Source organism: Nesoenas mayeri, assembly GCF_963082525.1.
Source record: "Nesoenas mayeri genome assembly, chromosome: 15".
Taxonomy (NCBI): domain Eukaryota; kingdom Metazoa; phylum Chordata; class Aves; order Columbiformes; family Columbidae; genus Nesoenas; species Nesoenas mayeri.
The window spans coordinates 2,821,600-2,840,780 of NC_137559.1; the positions used below are offsets into that span (position 1 = coordinate 2,821,600).

Consider the following 19,181-nt stretch of genomic DNA (forward strand, 5'->3'; position numbering starts at 1 on the left):
ACACCACCCTTTGACAGCAGGTGAGGGCCAGGGCAGGCAGTTGTACAACACACAGCGGAGTTTCTCGTGTTACTGGGACTTTGGGATGGAAGACCCAAACAGACAAACAAAAAATCAAACTGATTTAATCCAGATATCTAGTAGCAATAATAGAGCTATGCATTCTTGAGCACCATCTACTGGTACATTGTCCATGAACCACTGACATACGCTCAGATGTGGAGCACCCTATAGCAGCTGCTCTCACATACATGCATAGGAGGCCTGGCCAGTGCTAACCACAGCGTTTATAAGCTCCCAGTCAAACCTTAGAGCAGGGATCTTGGGGCAAACTGCTCTGAGAGCAAAGCGTGAGAAGGTTTCCCGGTCCCTGGCGATGCTGATGGTCGTGTCCCCTCCCGCAGGCAGTGCCACGGCCGCTGGGGTTCTCCGCGATGCTGCAGTGCAAACACGCTCAGGAATTCAGCTTCGGGCCGCGAGCTCTGAAGGACGCGCTGATCTCCACCAACCCAGCCCTGCAGGAGCTCTATGCCAAGGCTTTCTCCAGGGCAGAGAAGCTGTTCCTCTCCGAAGCCTACAACCCCCAGCGAACGCTCTTCTGCACGCTGCTCATCCGGACGGCTTTCGACTGGCTCCTCAGCCACCCCGATGCCCCCGAGGACTTTGAGACGTTCTATCACGCCATGCTGAGGAGGAAGCAGAACTTCTATCGAAAGCACATTTACCTGCAACCTATAGGTAATGTGGGCATCTTCACTGAGCCACCTGGAAAGATACGGGAGGGAGATGGGTGGTGCTGAACACTACTACTATCTTCTTCTAAGGACTAACCTGCAAAATGCAATTGCTGTAGCAAAAATGAGCCTGTAATACTGAAGGCTCTGACAGTCTGGAGCCACCAGCCATGATGACAACCATCAGCAGATCTCCCCTGTAAATGCCATGTTTGCCCCTGGGTGAGACTTGCTAAGAATATATGTATGCATACATATGTATCTATATGTAAAACAATGCTGGATAAAACAGCATCTCTGGAACTCCACCCCTCACGGTCCATTAAAAGCAGCCACCCGTTCCCACATTAATCTTTCTGCACAACTTGAATAGGAGACAACCTTCCTAGCACATCTCTTCTGCTGATGAGAGAGTGTGCCAATTCCTCGAGCCACCTCTCAGAAAGAGCCCCCTCTTCTCCTCCGTATCTGTATAACCATCTAGAGATGTCTGCCACATCCCAGAGTAAGCAATTAACTTGAGAATGAATCAGCCTTCCTCTTCCCCAGCCACTGCGGCCAGCCCCACAAAACCCCTTCAGACCCTGTGGTTCATCCTGGCTTTAAGGAACTGATAATAGAGCTTTTCTTCTTAGACTTAACTGAAGGGCCTGCCGGGCTCTCACTGCTGGATTCCCTCCAGAGCTGTGTCGAGTCCTTCTTCCTGGGTCTCCGTGTGAAGTGCCTTCCCTCCATCCCCATCTCCTCCATTCACTGCTGCTACCGCCACAGCCGGGACTCGGACAGGGTGCAGCTTCACGCAGGTGAGGACCTGGGAGCAGGGACCCTGTAGAGACATCACTATGGGACATGAGCACGAGCCCTCCCCTGGGAAACGCCTGAAATAGCCCTTCATTGCCTGAGCAGGGAGGGGACGAGGAAGGGAGTGAAAAGAGAGAAATCCTGTTCCCATGGAAAACCCAGAACTTTGGGGCTGGAAACAGGAGTGAAAAACAAAGCAACTTTCATCATATTTTCCTCTGCTGTTTGTATTTTTTTGGTGCTATTACGTTTAAGTCCAGCTCTGCAAAGTGATGGGACCGGCTCTGCGGGAAGGCACTGTAGGTTTGGTCCCATCTCTTGTCCAGAGCCAAAGTAAATCAGTGGCCTGGGTGGTGCGGGTGTGGCCTTTCATAATAGGAAATTTGGGTTCAAGTGTCACACAGCTCCACAGGGAAATGGGTTTGTCACCTGCCAGGCTCGCCCTGCACAAACATCCCTCTGGAACAAGCTGTTTGCAGGTACCGCGGGCAGCACGTGCTCAGCACGGACCCAGCGCTGCAGCGACGTGGCTGCTCCAGCTCAGGTCTGAAATACCTGTAGGGAAAGTCTTCTGCTTCCAGGTGCTTATTTCCATGGGTTAGTACTGAATTTACCTGCAGCTCTTCCCTTTGCTTCGTTTTAACTCTGTGCTCAGCACAACTTCAAAAGTCAGCTCTGCTCATACTCCAGTTTGAGGGGATGGTTCTCCACCCGCGGGGCTGAATCCGGCAGCTCTGCCTGTCTGTGCCTTGGGTTATATCCTCCTACGCATGAGCAGCAGAAATTCTGTCTCTTGCATGCCTTCCAGGGATGCTCCATTTTAACGAACATCTCCCTTGTATTTGTCCAGATGGGATCCTGAATTTCCTGAAGAACAACAAGCCCATGGATGCCCTGTGTGTCCTTGGGCTCACTCTGCTGGACCTGTACCCATGTGAGACCTGGAGCTTCACATTCAGCAAATTCCTGCCAGGACAAGGTGGGATTGGTGTCCCATGATCTCCTAGCGCAGCGTGCGAATAAGACAGCACTGCACCAAAAAGACTTCCCTAGGAGACTGGAATAGCCACATCTCATCCTTAACATTTTATTCATTCCCTGATAAGAGGAACTAGGTTTTCTCAATTTAAAGTTAGGGGAGTCAGGGCTCCTGATCCAGACAATGGTAACTGAGGTGCTACAAACCTTTTGGGAAGTGCATCTCATCACACCCTGTGTTCTGAACTGAACTGTGCTACAGCAGCTCTCTTTTCATGCTGCCTAAGCTGAGAGACGGTCATAAGAGAGCGGATGCTTAACTTGTATGCGCTTCTCTTTACAGAAGTGGGAGTCTGCAGCTTTGCCAGATTTTCCGGGGATTTCCCCCAGGCTGGCTGCAGCAGCTTGAATCCAGTCACGCAGAAGGAGCCGTTATGCGAAGTCAGCAAAGAAAGCAGAGACCGGACATTGCCGTTCAGCGCCCAAGAAATGGTCCAGTGCTGTAAGGTAGGATGAGTGACCTCCTGCACCCCGTATTTCTTGCCCCGGAGGGTTAAATATTCCAGGGCTGGACAGAATCCATCTGTCAGCCCAGTGATACAGGCAATCTGTGCTCCCAGAAGACACAGGCAATCAGCTAAGTCCACACACACACAGTCCTAAAGAGCTTATGTTTTGGTACACCACATACACACATTTTTCTCCCCTTACTACTGGAGCAAACTATAGTACCAGCCGTATAGCGATAATACAGATTTGTCTTACGTCACGCAGCAACACTGAGACAAAAGTCATGCCCAGCTCCCAGCTTCACGCTTGGGACATCCCAGTGTTTTGCTTGTCAGGTAAATCATGGGCTGTACGATCTATTAGCTGATGTAGTATTGAGAGATTAATCAGAATAGCCAGTGAAGCTGGGTGTTAACGAAAGTGCAGCTGGGAAGGCGTGACTGTGTATTCCTCAGACATTGGTATCCATAAGGGGAGAGAACCGCTTGCCAGACCCACTCACATGGATGGATGAAAGAAGTACCTCAGAAGCGTTTTCACACATATTTATATGCAGATGCCCTTAAACCCCATCCACGTCCAACACAACTGATTCACTAGTGCTGTCATCCCTCATCCCACCATCTCCCCTCATCCCAGCTCCGCTTGTAGCATTCCTCCCAAAGCGGGCCCACGCGGAGCCATTTCTGTCTGCCCACCCTGGTATTTGCTCAGGATTGTCTAGTTTGAGGTCTCTTCCTGTAGTAATTTCAAATTATGTTAGGTAGCCATGGGAGGAGGAGGAGAAATCCTCCATCCTCAGCCCCTCTGTGGCTGCAGGTTCCCAAGGCTGGTCCAGCTGACTCTGGCTTAATTTTTTGCTTTGACACAAATGTTTAGAGCGTCTGCAGCGGAAGGACCCAGATCTGGTATTGCCAATAGCTTCTTAGAGATTTCTCGCATGGAGTGTGCTGCTCTTTTCAGATCCCTGGGGGACTGGTTTTCTCCTTAACACATAAAGCTGTCCTTGGGGAAGAGAGTGACAGCAGCACTGCCCTCTGGCTCTGAACGTGCTCTCTGCAGGGTGTCCCCATGTCCACCACCCACACATGGATGTTGGGGTACCTGGGAAGAAGGGAGCCACATTCCCATCTCAGAAAAGCCCAGGCAGGAGGTTATGAGCTGGTTAAACTGTCGGCGAGAATGGAACAGCAGAGGAGGAAGGGGCAGCAGAAGCAGGAGTGACCGTGTGCTTCTGTGATATTTGCTTTCCTGCAAGGTGACCTGCCACGAGATCTGCCACCTGATGGGGCTGGGGACCTGCCGCTGGCTGCAGTGCATCATGCAGGGCGCGCTGAGCCTGGACGAAGCGCTCCTGCGGCCCCTGGAGCCGTGTCCCATCTGCCTGCGGAAGCTGCAGCACGTCGTGGGCTTCAAACTCGTGGAACGCTACCGGGTGAGAGACAGACCCGCCCGCAAAGGGGACAGAGCGGGCAGGAGAGCGGCTCCTCACAACCCACGGAGCTAAACGTGCCATAGCAGCGTGTTAAATGCAGACGGTCTCGGTGCAAAGTGCTACGAGAGAATATTTACACTTAAATAAGGCTGGGGCTGTACACACGGTCTGTGATGGTGTAGCGCTTTGCACAAGCTCTGGGGCTTTTGGATGTTCACAACAAGGCACAGTCCAGTCCAACTGCATTTGGCTACCCCCAAAATTGAGGTGGGGAGCGCAGGCAGAATTCAAGTCCCAGCAGCAGTGAGAGTGCAGCGATTCCCACATCTATCCCTTTACTATGTGCCACCGTGGTTTTCTGCCTCTCCGGGGCTGCTGGTAACAGGGGGAAAATATTAGGCAGGTACTTTGCTGCAGTTCCTCTGTTTAAAGATATGTGAAAGAATCCCAGATTATTACTCCCTAATAAGTGGAAGGTCCCAGACTCATCTTTTGCCTCTTCTCTCCCACCCATAGAACTGCTAACATCACATTTAGACATCGGGAATAGTGCTGAGACACCCTTAGGTCTAGAAAGGGTTTTCTACCTCTGCTGTCTAAAAAGCAGGATTCAGTAGCTAAAAGGCTGGTGGGATATAAATAATTTCACCATTTTCACTCAGCACCCTGTCTTCTCCCTGGTTATAATTCCTGTTTAACACACATTGCGTTCAGAGATAGGATTTTCCACAGCTGCCTATTTAAAAATCTGTGGGTTGTATTTGTAGCAAGACACATGCAGAATGAGAACGGGGACGCCTCTAGTTTCATTCAGCTTGGAATGGGACACACGGATGCACAGCAAAGCACGTGGGGGAAAATCACTCTCATACGGTTTTGCTGCTTGTCTGTGTCTGCGGTTGTGTTGGACCCATCACTAGTCCCTACTTTAGTGTGAGAGGTTCCTAAATTGCCCAGAGGAATAAACTCTGGTTTATTCAGCACTTGACCCGTCAGCATTCAGCTTTCTAGAAGACAATTGCCATCCACATTAAGCTTTTCTAGAAACCTTTTTTTCCTTTACACCTGCAGTAAATATGGCAGTTGTCTCAGCATCCCTGGCGGCAGCAAACACAGACCCAAAGAAAAGCTACACTTGCCAAATGTCACATCTGCTTCCTTGACAGGGAAAAGCTCAGCTAGATCTAGTACAACATAAGAGAGGTGTGATAATCTGTGCAAGAGGCTTCGCTATAGCATGGAGAGAGGAGATACAAATGCCAGACATGAATTAAATAGTTAAGGAAACTGACAGAAGAGAGCGCAAAGCATTTGGAGAGAATATCAGATCAGAAAGCAAAACGACTTGCTAAGCGCGTTTTGAGAGGCCGTGGCTGGCCAAGTGCAAGTCTGCAGTCACATTTCCCTTCGGAAAACTCACACGCATCCCCACCTGCCCCATCACAGCCCCAGACGCTCATAATAAACACAGGAAATGCCAGACACAAAGCTGCTCCCGCAGGAGCAGGTAATGCTGAGGTCTGTGACTGAGACACGGTTACGGGCAGAAGAGCAAGTGGGGCAGGAAACCAGTCCTTGTGCAGGAGGAAGAGCCCCTCCATTGACTCATCTGGGCCGCGCTCAGAAACACGCTCCATTTTTTCCATCACAGCTACTTACTTTAGTGTGACTCAACTTAAAAACCGAAAGCAAATCAATTGTCATGGTGTTTCCCTGCCACAACCAAAGCTTCCACCTGCTGCCGCTGCAGCGCCCCGGGCTGTTCCGCACGTAGCGCTGAGGTTAGTTTGCAATGGTCACGCTGCAGAATGAAACAGCTCTCAAGCTGCTCTCGGAGGTTGGGTTAGTACACCCTCACCGTGGTGTCAATGTTAATACCTGCTCTGGGGCACGGGGGTGCTGCATGGCCACCAGCATCAAACCTGGAGCCCCTGGAGGTGCCAGCCAACAGGTTTCATTCTTAGTGGCTTCCTTGGGCTGAGCATCCATATCAAACGCTCCTGCCCGCAGGTGAGCTAGACCTGGGAAGAGGTTGTCCCTTCCTAGTTAAAGATAAGAACACAACAAGGGGCTGCAGCCCTACAAACCCTTCCTCAAACTTGAATCAATAAACCACCCAGAGGGTGAGAGACAGGAAAGATTTTGGGGTTTTGGTAGGAATCTCAAGTCAATCATCCCCTCCTTTAGCCTTAAATAATCCAGATACACTCTTTGAACACCCTTACGTCAGCAGCTTTTCCTCTTGGGAATCATGGTGACTGTTGGGATTCCTTCCCAGGTTCACTACTCTTGGGAATTTTAAGAGACATTATAGAATCATGGTTGCACCTTTCATTTGAAAGGCTTTGGCAGCTTTGCTGTCCCCTTTCTTACTCTGGCTCCTATAGCAGCTTCTGATGCCGCCTTTGTTTTTTAAACCCAGAGGGAGGGAAAGGCTATCGGAGGTGGGATGAGGCAGGAGAAAAGTTGTGCCTTTACATTTTCTCTTGCCCCAGAGGGAGGGGGCAGGGTGCATTAACTTAGCTGAAAGAGCCCATTTTATTCTTGTATTAAATTCTTCCCCGAGGCTTCATGCGCAGACTGAAATGGGAAACAGGGCTGATTTCTCCCACCCACTCAATTTGAGCTCTTTATCCTTTCTGTCACTTGCCTGAAGAGAGAGCAATAGAGGAGGGAAGGGGGAGAAGGGGGCTCTGCAGGGCTGGAAATCTCCTCCCTGCTTCTCAACCAGCACAGCTCACCCTGAGCTGAGCACATACGGACCCAGCACAGTATTAACACAGGTTAATACTCCATCGCCTCTGTTTTTCCCAAAGAAATAGCGGGGATTTGCAAAGGGATCACCCGGGAGCTGCAAAGGTGAGGGGAGAGGCCACAAAGGTGTGAAAAAGCTGAAAAATATACAAAAACCACACACGGGCCAACAAGGCAGACAAGGAGATCACCTTTTATCTAGCAACAGCTGGACTACTGCGATTCATTCCCAAAGCATAAGGAATAAATGTGCCAGAAGCAACTCATTATGTGCCCCATTGTAGCTTTTAATATTTAAAAAGGAAATGGTCTCAGACATTTTCCTTTCATTAATTCTTTCCTTGAGCCTGGCCTTCCCACTTGTGCATTTCAGCTCGAGAGGGGAAGAGCTATTCTTAGGAGTAAAATGCACGTTACCACAGGAGTTAACGACACCACGAAACAAGATTCTTCACCACCGTCTCAGAACTTTTATACCGACACAGCTTCCTCTAGAGAAGCACTGGTTTGGCTCTCGCGGAGATCGTATTCACACAGCGAGGAGTGAATTTGTGCCATTTTTCTCCTACTGTCTTCAATAATAAGGCAGAAACAGTCCACATTGGGCTGGGGCAGCTCTGCCACAGATGCTGACGTCAAGAAAATGGGGCAAGAGAAAGCCCCAGTTTTGTAGGGTAACCACAGCTCTGGCAGAGAGGACCACGACACCCGAAGCTGAGCCACTCAAGATGAATAGGTTTGCCTGACAAACATTGGGAAACACGTACCTGCTTTATCTCATTCTCTAACACAAAGCTTTTCCCCCTCTCACCACAGAAGCTCTACGCTTGGACGCAGACTGTGTTGTCCACGTGGCCAAGGCAGGAGTCGGCAGACCTGTCCGCCTCGGAGGACGTCCTCCCGTTCAGCTCGGACTCCGGGATGTGCTGCGAGAACGACTCGGAGGCCGTGACCTCCTTGTCGGAGCCGCTGACGCCGGACACGTGCAGCCAGGCCCTGTCCATCGGCCAGGAGCTGGAGCAGGACGAGCGCTCGTGTTCGCTGGCCGAGCTGCACAACCAGCCCCCGCTCGCCGGGCCCACCAAGTCCGCGGATACCATCAAGGATTATGAGCTGTGGCTGGAGACGTGCATCGCTGCCCTGGAGAGGAACGTCTCCGAGGAGGAACTGGCTCAAGTAGACAAGACCGTGGATGCCCTGGCTAAGTGGGAGATGTTTACAGGACAGCTGCCCGCTATGAAGAAGGACCTACCCTTTGCTAGGGACAACACCGGGCTACGGAAAGTTATCGGAGACAAATTTTCCTCCTTGCGGAGGAAACTGAGTTCCAGAAAACTGTCCAAAGGAGAATCATCCCCTCATCGTTGGCGATGGGAGGAAAACTAGGCCGGGTCTGCCTTGGGTCGCGCCAGCTTTGCTCCCACAGCATCGGTTACGTTACTGCCCTGCTTCTGACCTTTCTCACCGCAAGCTGTTCTATCCAAGAGAAACAGCAGCTCCCCACGGGAATAAAAGGTGTTTCTTTTTCTGAGATTGCTAAAATATTTCTGATGTGATCAGTTCTTCTCTAAGGGTTTTTCTTGTGCTGGTCTACACGACAGCACCACTCCAAACACATGTCAAGTCATATGTAGTTGCTTGTATTTTCTTGCCATATTTCGTTTGGTCTGAAGTCAGCCAAGAAGAGGTCCATGATAAACACTAAACACACTCACACAGAAGTTTGGTCCATCTGAACAAGCAAATTAAGGCAGGGCAGCTCTCCCATACACAGAGCTCTCCTCTGCTTAACGTTTCAGGCTGAAGCACAGATGATATTTCCCTCTCTCCATTTCCCCTTGTACCAAATGTTCATCTCTGCTCTGGTTGCTGCTCCGTCAGCTGGAGGTTGCACTGTGCACAGCCAGTGCTGATGGGCTACGAGTAGGAGAGGAGAGATGGAGAAGGATGGACACAAAGCAGAAAGGTCCATAAAGAACAGCCGCAGTGTGACCACTGGTTTTTGGCAGACACTCAAGGGGATCTCCAGAGCTGCTTCAGTTCAAACAAAACCAGGCTTGGAGCTGTGAGCTCTAACTACTCACATCCTCTGTAGATTGGCAAAGGAGAGAAAACCTTTGAAAACAGTCATTCACTCATTGATTATTAACTAAAAGGGGGAACTACACATGCATTCCTGTCTTTCTGCCTTGGGAAATTAAAACCCTGGCCCTTTCCCTCTTCTCCGCTCTGTATGTCACCCACTGAACAGGAACGGGCGTTGTGCTGGCGCCAGGAGCTGCAGAGCCAGCCCTGGCCAGCCCTCTTGGCTATTTATACATGGAGCTCGAGATGAGGGGTTTTTGAGCCCTGTACAGCAGCAGCCTGGGGGAAGGCTGACCCGCTCCATCCCAGTTCTCAGACCTCCACACTGATAATACACTTCAGATTTCTCCTGTCTAAAAATACCAGCAAGTAGGACTGGGTCCAGTTCTGGGAGGAGAGGGAGAATGTTTCCTTCAGAGGAGCTGATAGCTTTGTCTTTCCTGGGCACTCACCCTGTGCACTTGGAGAGCATCGAACCAAGCAATAACCCTGCAATGCATTTTTGGAATGGGAAGGGAGATAATCAGGGGGGAGACATTTGAGAAAAGCTTGAGATTGACTTGTGCAGGTGAGTAGAAAAGATGATCTTGTAATAAATTCATTTGGATTCCGGAAACACAAGCAACTTCACATCTGCGTGATTCATACAGGGAGCAGAAGGGAGTTCTGGCTTCGGGACGGATGACGGCAGTTCCTGGAAAGGTTTGTTGCTGGACGCGGCGCAGGCGCGATGCTGCTGAGCCGCTGCTGCCGCCCTCTCCTGGCAACCCCAAAGGCGATGGGCTTCTCATCCAAGACATTCTTCCCAGCAGCAGCAACTTTGCACACAAATCCTGCTTGAATTACAAGTCCATGCGCCGCCCCACACTCGCTCAGTTGTTGCCTTACTCGATCTACTGTTTTAAGCAAGAGGTTACTTTTTGTTCAGCCTTGTTTGCTCTTACTCGATCCTGTACTAAATCATTAAGCTGAACTTCAGAAAGTTTCCAGAAATAGGCTATAAACTCAGGATGACAATATTGCCTAAAGGAAAGAGGCAGCTTTCTATCATAGCAAAGCCCAAAGACAACACAGAAAAGGGGTGGCACAGAAAATCTGAACTGCTGGCTGAAGTCACAGGTGGGAAACTCCCTACATGACACTTGGCTTATAGGCTCACGTTAACTCTTGGGAAAGCGTGAAGTTCTGCTCAAGAGTTGTTGCTTACCGGTAACAAGTATTTTTGAAACTGTCACTGACAAAAGTCACCGTTTACCAGCTCAGTTTGTGCAGAAATGCTCCAGGTAAAAAATAAGTGAGCAACTCAGAGCTTCGTCTGCTTGCATGGGCAGCTCAGCAGGGTCCGCAGGCTGGATCCAACTTTGCAGCAAGACACAGAAGGTGGACGAATACACTTTAAAGTCCTTAGGCAGCCGGAGGAGAGGTCCGTGCAATGTTACACTGCAGGTTTTTATTCATGCAAAGACATTTGTGTGGAAGTGGCTACTGCACATCAGCAAAGGTTTCCAGTGCTGCTGCTGTACGTTACAGCACAACATTTTGTTCCCAGGGCCTGGAAGGAGTAGTTTGCACTTACACTCTAAACCAGTGTGAGCAAGGACTGGAGGCAGCCTGGCTCAGAGAGGAATAAAATGACTGGCCCAGGTTATACAGAAAATCAAGGTTATAGCCAGGACTAAAGCACAAAGGTGCAATTCCTATTCTCTGCACATACTAGAGCTGTAGAGGGGCAGAAAACAGCCAATGGGCGAATTAGAAGTAAAATAAATTGTAGGTAAGCCCCTAAATAAGATTTCCTGCATTTTAAGCAGCAGTCCTACTATCAAAGCAGGTTTCCAGGGAGATACTTCTGCTTGCAAGGGTTTGGGAACAACAGCACAACTTGGAGCTAATAATCTGCTGAGTAAGCTGTGGAATAGAAATACAGATGAGATGCTCAGGAGTCATTTTTAGAAGGTCACGCTGCAGATCAACCATCAGCAAGAAGTAGTAGGATACTCTATATATAAATGCACACCCAGAGGTTACTTGCAACTCAGCAGCCAGGATGAGAGGTGGTTACAAATGGTCCAGGAGCAGAGCTTCACTAAGTAGTAGCTATCAGACCGGAGAACCTGATATTACTGTGCAGCACTTCAGAGACAGCCTGGTGATCCTTCCATGGGACAGCAGGCAGAGGAAGGAACCGAGCACTCAGATGGGAGAGGAGACAGGTCCCAGCAGGCAGCACTCTCTTCTAACCTAAATTACTCTATGATTCTGTATAACATTCCTTACAGCAATGGTACGACATGGATTCACGTTAGAGTCACCTTGCTCCGAACATCTCCCAAACCACATCATCCTGTGGCTACCTACAGCATCCTCCACCATCACAGAGTAAATCCATTCATACCCATTCTGCTCCAAGCTCAAAGCTACTTGCTTTGAAGCAACTTCTAAAGCCTACAATCCTAAACAGAGCAGAAATGAGTCTTTTAATAGCTTTACGAGCTCATAAAGACAAATATCTTCTCCCAAGAATAAACAGGCGGAACATTCCACTCCTACTCTTAAAACAAGACTTCGCTGTAATTGAAAGGAGTGGGGATGCAATGCAACTGTCCGTGGAAAATAAGAAATCCCCAGACACGTTGCTGGCTGTGGGTGAAATTACCTACAGCAGCTTGCAAAGGCAAAGAGGAGAAATCAGCGTCTTCCACGGACATTTCACTCGCAGCATCTGGCACTTTCTGCTGTAACAGTGGCTGTGACCACCTCCCTCCCCAGAGATGGTACTTTTAACTGAAGTCCATGTCTACTGGGCAAAAATTGAGGTTTTAAAGCAAAGCTACGTTTTGTAAAGATCCACAAACACTTTTCCTAATAACTCTTCGTCCCTTAACACTGTGCAGCTTCCCAAGACGCTGGTCAGTCTTGGGGAACGTGGCGAGAAATTTGGTCATTTTGGTTAGTAACGGAACCAACTTCCACCCAAGTCTATGCAGGATAATGAGATACCAGAGATGGAAACCACAGGGATTTCATTTCTCTTAATGAATACTTAAATATTACTATAACCACCCCAAACTTCACACCTTGTACACTTTATCACAAACGCAAGCTATAAAGCCCTGCCTACTTTGCATTTTAGAGAAGCCTCTACCTGAGGAAAACAACACATTCTTCCTTTTGTCTTTGGAGCGTTGGATTATTGAAATTGCTGGAGAGATACTATAGTGACAGGCAGCCATGCTGACCCAGGGAAGAGGATTCCAAGTTTACATATTCAATTTAGGCTCCCTGGACTATCAACCTTTATCGGCACCGAAGATAAACTTACCTGCAGAACCGACTGCGCCAGCCTCTTTCCTTATGGGGGAGCATCGGAGCATCTATGGAGCTGAATTATGGAAAGGGCATCTCTGCTGTATGAAGTGGGATAGTTAGAGGTGCAGAAATGGTGTCACTAATACCCCAATTCAAGCCTCCCATCATGTATTCCAAATAAATGTTTAAATTCCACTGAAATCGGTGCTTTTTAGGCACCTGCTCACAACTTCTGACCGGGGAAGGATGAAGCCCAGGTAGGCATTCCAGTGACAATGTGTTTTTTCTTTTGGTTAAAGCTTTGGAGACCGAGCAGTTCAGACATCAGAGAAACGCCATCAAAACAAACCAACCAAAGCCCAACCAGCTTTGGAGCAGACAAAAGTGACAACCACCCCATTCCCTGTCAAGTGTCCCAAAATCCTGGCACGGCCGCTGTCACAGCAGCCGGTGGCCCAGCAGATATTGCCAGAAAATGCCTTTTCTTGCTCCAGTGAGAAACCTGTTCAACTTTTTCTACATACTATCACGTAGGGCTGAAATACACAGCAATATTTTGGCTCAGAAAAAGGGGTAATTTGGGTTCACAGAGCTCACCTGGAGCTCCTGCTGTTGCCGAGGGCTTTTCGGATGAGAAAGTATGTGATCACACCTGGAAACCTGCTATAAGCACATGTTGAGTTTGCAATTCATCTGCCCTCATTTTCAGAGATGCTGAACACTGTCAGTCCACATTGTTACCCAAAAGTGCTCGGCACCTCCAGGGGAAAAGAAGTCAACTATTCCCAAAAACTTAACGCAGCCAAGGACGTAACATTTTCAGTGACTAGTAAAAAGGACAAACAACACTGCACAAAGTGTTTCAAATGTGTACCTGCCAGTGTAATTGATGAGGCATCAACAGCTCACACAAGAAACAACCACAACTTGCCACAAAAATCTGCCAGATGTGACCTTTCCAAGGGCAAGTGAGGAAAGGTTAACAACATTCCTAAGAACTGGAGCTCAAGTTCTGGCAGAATTGATGCCAGGCTTAATTATCTTCTTTTGCTGAGCTTAAAATACGTATTTAGGAAAGATTACTTCCCAGAAAGGGCTGTGGGGCATTGGAACAGGCTGCCCAGGGCAGTGGTGGAGTCACCAGCCCTGGAGGGTTGGACAGATGGAGATGGGGACATGGGGAAGTGCCAGGGGTGGGTTAATGGTTGGACTTGATCTTGAGGGTCTTTTACAACCAAAATGATTCTGTAAACACAGACTCCAGCTGTGTCACTTCCCATCAGTTCTAAAGCCCAAGCCGGCTACCGAAATGCTACAGATGAATGAGGTGGGAGTTTTATAGAGGTGAATGTTTCACCCGCCTTCAGTTCCCGGGCACAGCAAGAACGATTCAGACCAGAACTGGAGAGGTGGGAGACACATCAAGATTAGAGAATAAGATTTCATTGCATGCCAGTGGTAGTTTCATGCATTTCATGCTGTAATTTCTTCAAAAGGCAGCTCTCTTGCAGAAATGTTTTGAATAAAGCAAAGAATGTAGCTCTAAACTTTGTCAAAAGATAAAACCCATAAAGAACAGTATAACAAGTCAAGTTTTAATAGACTTATAAAATTCATATATACAAAACAGTAAACTAAGTCACCAAAGCTATAAAATACACTTTTTACACATCACAATATAATTTTATCTAGTACACAGTTTTCATAAATTGAAACTATTACAGCGAGTAGCTGCTTCTATCGTGGATGCTGTTTTGGTGCTAGAGAGACACTTACGTGAGCAGTCTGGAACTGTGCTTTTACTTTATGCATTTTTCACCTTCTTTTAGTTTATCACTGTTTTTAAAGTACTTTTCCTGTGAATTGTTAGAAAATTAAGGCTAAACTCAGGCCTTTCTTGCCCAATGCAGTGAACTGGTTTAAAAAAAAGAACGTTATTGCATAGTATGTGTGTTACAATGCATAGGCACCAGAGAGCAAGTAAATTGCAGAATAAAAGATAACATTAATTGGCTTCCTAGCTACATGATTGTGTCAACGAGATAGCTTTGTGTTTTGCAGTTTGCTTCCATACATATTGATTCCATAAACAAGACAACTCATCACAAGAGCAATAAATACTAGCCATTTTGTTACATGGAGTCTCCAGAAATACTGTTTGACATGTACCAACAATTCAAGCTCATTACACATTCCAGATAACGAAACTTGTTCACTGGAAAAACGCTCATTATCCTAAAGACAGTTAATGGCTTCAATGCAAATGGGAGCTGGAGCACATTTTCAAACCTCAGTCCATCAGCCACTCTTCCCAAGTCTCGTGAGCTACCAAAAGATCCTTTCTCTTCCACATCCCCATCTCCCTGCTGTCTTCTCTCGGCTTTTGTGCCTGACCACCTGCACGTAAGCTCAGCACAAGAGATTGACAGGAATAGTAGCAGAGGAGTGCTATTCAAAATCTGTTGCTTCTCTCATAAGATGTTCTTTCTTGGGTCCTATTTATGCAGAAATTGTGCTCTCCGTCAGTACTAGGTTTGATTGAGATACTGAAAACAGCCTGCGAGCTGGCCATTCCCCTGAAATACTCACGCTCTGATATCTTGAAGCAAAAGTGTAAGCAGCTGTTTGGAAGCAGCAAGATGCCCTGTCTGGTCAGAGATCTGCATGCCGCGTTCTAGTAGGAAATGAGTTTTAGCACCCAGGTAAGAACAGATGAAGAGAGACGTACAACAGAAGGCTGTGCGGCTGCTGCAGGGCCAGGGCTGCTGGTAATTCACAGCCACCAGCTCTCCAAGGTCACCCAAAGCTTTTGGGGTCAATGCAGACGGCATTTCACCTTAATACAGTCTTCGAGCATCATCAGCTTTTGGGATCTGTTTAGAAAATAGCTCCCCTCTCTTGCTCCCTCCAACATACTTTGGCTTTTTAAATTTTTACCAGCACACCCACCTTGGAAGTCAGTGCTGCTCTTTTGTTCTCTCCAACTGTGAATATTTTCACGTTGGACAGAAGATATGACCTTTGGACATAAATCAAGAGCTAGGCTGTGATACATTTCGTCACGCCAGGCAGAGAACCACCAGCACTGACAATCTAGTACCTCCATACTCCCCATCAATAAGAAAACAAGCATATCAACACACACAAACTTCAACACCGCTTTCCAAATGCCATTAGAAAGATAAAAACGTCAAGAATAGAGCTAAACTGTCCAACCACCAAGACAAGCAAAGAGACAGCATCACCTGGTTAGCAGAGCGGCAGTTTCAGTTCCAAATATCCTGGCTTTACTCATTTCCATCTACGTAAAACAAGATTAGTGTTAAAGCGAAGAAGTGCCCACTTCACAGCACAAAGCAGAGCTCACTCTGGCTAATGACAAGCCAGGTAATATTAAAAAGCACTGGGTCTTGTATTGTCCTGCCCATCACTTCCTCACCAGGCTGGAGAGCCCTCGGCTATAGGTGTGTGAGTCAGTATTAACTCAGGCCAAGTCTGGCCCAGACCGTGCCATTCTCCTGGCCCATAACAGATGCTCCTTAGAAATGTGTTAAAAGGTCATTTACAGAAGTAGGTGCAGATGTTTTACAGGTGCTGCTGAAACACTCTGCCCACTGCTTTGTGTTAAGCAATTAATAAAGAGTGCACTGAGGTAAAGAGTTGGCTGTGTTATATTAAAACCCCTGACTACACCATGCCATTTTATACTAGGAAAATGATACAGAAAAGAGGCTACTAGTAAACTTACAGGAATCAGTACAGTTCTCATCATGAGATGAGTGGCTTACACGATAAGCTGCACTGCACAGAGGTGTTATTGCATGTCAGGTTTGTGTCTCCAGCTGGCATACATCAAACTGTCCATCAACCCCATAAAGTACTCCTGGAAACGTGAGGACACAAGCAAAGCTAAGTCAGGTGTCAATACTCACTACTTGAAAATCAGAGGGGCTTTTTACAGAAATCTTGTAGTTCCATGCAGCTGCTTTTTTTGTTTAATTCCAGGAGAACTGAAGAGGTACGTACATAGAAAAAAACCTCCAGAACATGAAGTTCATATCCACAAAACCACCCATCTAAAGGCAAAGGGCTTGTTTTCAAAAATGATACTCTGTGGAAGGCAGCAAGCTGTCGCTAAAGAAAGCTGCTAGTTTCTGCAGTGGTTCCATGTTGACTTTAATTTCTTTAGTTCTAGAATTCTTTGCAGATTACAGTAACCAGGACTGGTGAATACCCAGAGGAGATGGGGGGACAACACACAGACAGGATGGGACACGTGTTGTAAATGCCCCGTTTTTCATACCAAGAACTACTATAGCTTTCCTAGTGGAATTAGTTTTTCATCTGCGGTGCCACATACAGATGAGTCCTTCCTACTCCTTTTCACCATAGCTCTTTTGCCGTTATTTTCTCTACTCTGCTTGGCTGAGGTTCAGGCTCTAGTTGGCTCAGAAAGCCTGGGAAGGGTCATCTTCAGGAGCATCTTCACTTGCAACGTGTTCTAGGCTTCACACAGCAATGTTTTAAAAAACTGAATATACTATCAAGTTAACAAGTCAATCTATGCTGCCATATTAAATAAGATCAATTCTTTGCATCAAACTGGAAGCACCTTTGAGTTGTAAAGGTGAGTAGCTAGTAATTTCCATTCCATAATGGATATTAATTCATTTTTAACTTTAAGGACTAAATAATTCCTTCAAAGTGACAAGTGCCTATTAAATATGCCACTTACAGAAAACTATTCTTCCTTTTTAATTCCAATTCACCGTGTCACCTCATCCTGCCGTCTCCGAATTGTTCAGAGCTGACAGCACTGCAATCTGAAGGAATGGCACGGGCGGACGCACTGTATTAGCTCAAAGCCTGTTTTGAGGACAACAAATACAAAGTAGTGCTTGATAAATTACTCCCGTTTCATTAGCATTTCTACTTAAACGGCAAGACTACGTAAGTCTCTCCTGCAAGCGCTTCCTCTCTTTGTCCTTGAGAGAGCCAACCCGTGTGCGACACCCTGGCACTGCTCACCGACCTGTGGGTGTCCGAGGAGCGACAGCAAAAGGCTGCCTTTTCTTTTTTTAAAAAAGCAGTTGTTCAAGGTCTCTGTGTGATCATCATCCTGCCTGTGACCCATTTCCTGACGAGCCAGATGAACAATACGCGTATAAAGTTAACAAAAAAAGATGTTCCCTCCAGCTGTGTTTACCTGCAAAGTTCTACAGGATGTCACTTAAAAGATTTTTCGATTTGTTTCTTGTGAAAGGACCATGCAACTGACTAAGCCTGTTCTGAGATGTTTGTACAACCTAAGATACATACATTTCTGCTTTAGTAACTAACTGATTTACCATAATGCGATTTTCGGGCTTTATTATACTACAACTTACCTCGAAAAAAACCTGACCCCCAAAAAAAACCTCAGTCGTGGCAAGAAATGGAGTGTATTTTGCAGAGAAGGAAATATACCTGCCACTTAAAAGTCCTTTTCCCTCCTGGGCCAGATCCTTTGAAAACATAAGTGGTGCTTGAATTTTGCAGTAAGTTTCCTGATCTGGGTCCCTGGTGCGAACCATTGCTATCAAAGTTGAACACAACACAGAGCCCAGCTACTGATTCTCATGCACAGCCTCCAGCATCGTGTTAAGGCCCATTTTTTCAACGGAAAGATGAAAGGCAGTAACAGGCCTGAGGTGATCAAAATAGTTCCCTAAAACTCTGATTTAGTGTGCAAAACGTCATATCATACAAAAAAAATTATACTGAGCTCTCAAGCTTGCTAGTGAGATATCTCATGCTGTTTCTTTTCCAGGTGCAGATTAATTAACTTTAAAATATATGTTGCATTAATAGCTCTGTTCAGAGTTTTAAATCTATAAGGTGACTAAGGGTACAAAACCATAGATGAGGATGAAGAGAAAAAGAGACCAGGAAATTCCATGCTACGCCTTCCATGTAAAACTACAGTAGATTCAGACACAGAACTGAGGTAATTCTTGAGGAAAAAAATACAGTTGAAAGGGAATGCTTCACTCATTGGAGAAAACAAGCATAAATAATAACCCATCTAGAAAATGCACTGAAAGAGTAAAGCTCACAGCAAACTAGGAAATAAAGTCAAGTCAACCCAGAAGTCAGGTCAGCCCACAACTGTCTCCTCTTCCCCAGTGTCTTGTGTCAAGTGGAAACCACCACCAAGAACTCCAAGAATAACTGAAAGCTTCTAAAAGTCTTAATCTGAAGCCAAACAAATGGGCCAGCTCAGAGAAATGACCCTTATATGATGAGTAAACTTGCTTGCGTCACTCTGTGTTGAAACATTTCCCCTTTCAAATGTAGTCATCTTCAGAGGTTTTTTCCCCCCCCCATCTGAACATTAGAGTCACATAACATTTTTCCCCTTCAAGGTTAAAAATGAATAAATATTTAAAAGACACAGTTGGTCCTGGCAAAAATAAGACTTGTTACAAGGAAGCTAATTCCTGTTTAAGTTTGCTCAAATTTAAGTTAGATGTTCCCATCTGCAACTTCTCGTTTGCGTCTTACCTCGATATTGTACGCGTGACGTAGCACTGAAA

General features: G+C 46.9%; 1 protein-coding gene across 1 annotated transcript; it reads left to right on the forward strand.

Annotated features, from left to right (window-relative positions):
• Positions 1-434: 434 nt before the first annotated feature.
• On the forward strand, positions 435-8,598 carry AMZ1 (archaelysin family metallopeptidase 1; the record flags this gene model as incomplete). The annotated part of the gene is made up of 6 exons (XM_080354156.1): positions 435-738; positions 1,370-1,537; positions 2,386-2,514; positions 2,857-3,020; positions 4,282-4,458; positions 8,029-8,598. The coding sequence occupies 6 exons, from the start codon at positions 435-437 to the stop codon at positions 8,596-8,598; spliced, it is 1,512 nt and encodes a 503-aa protein (XP_080210282.1).
• Between the last annotated feature and the right edge of the window lie 10,583 nt (positions 8,599-19,181).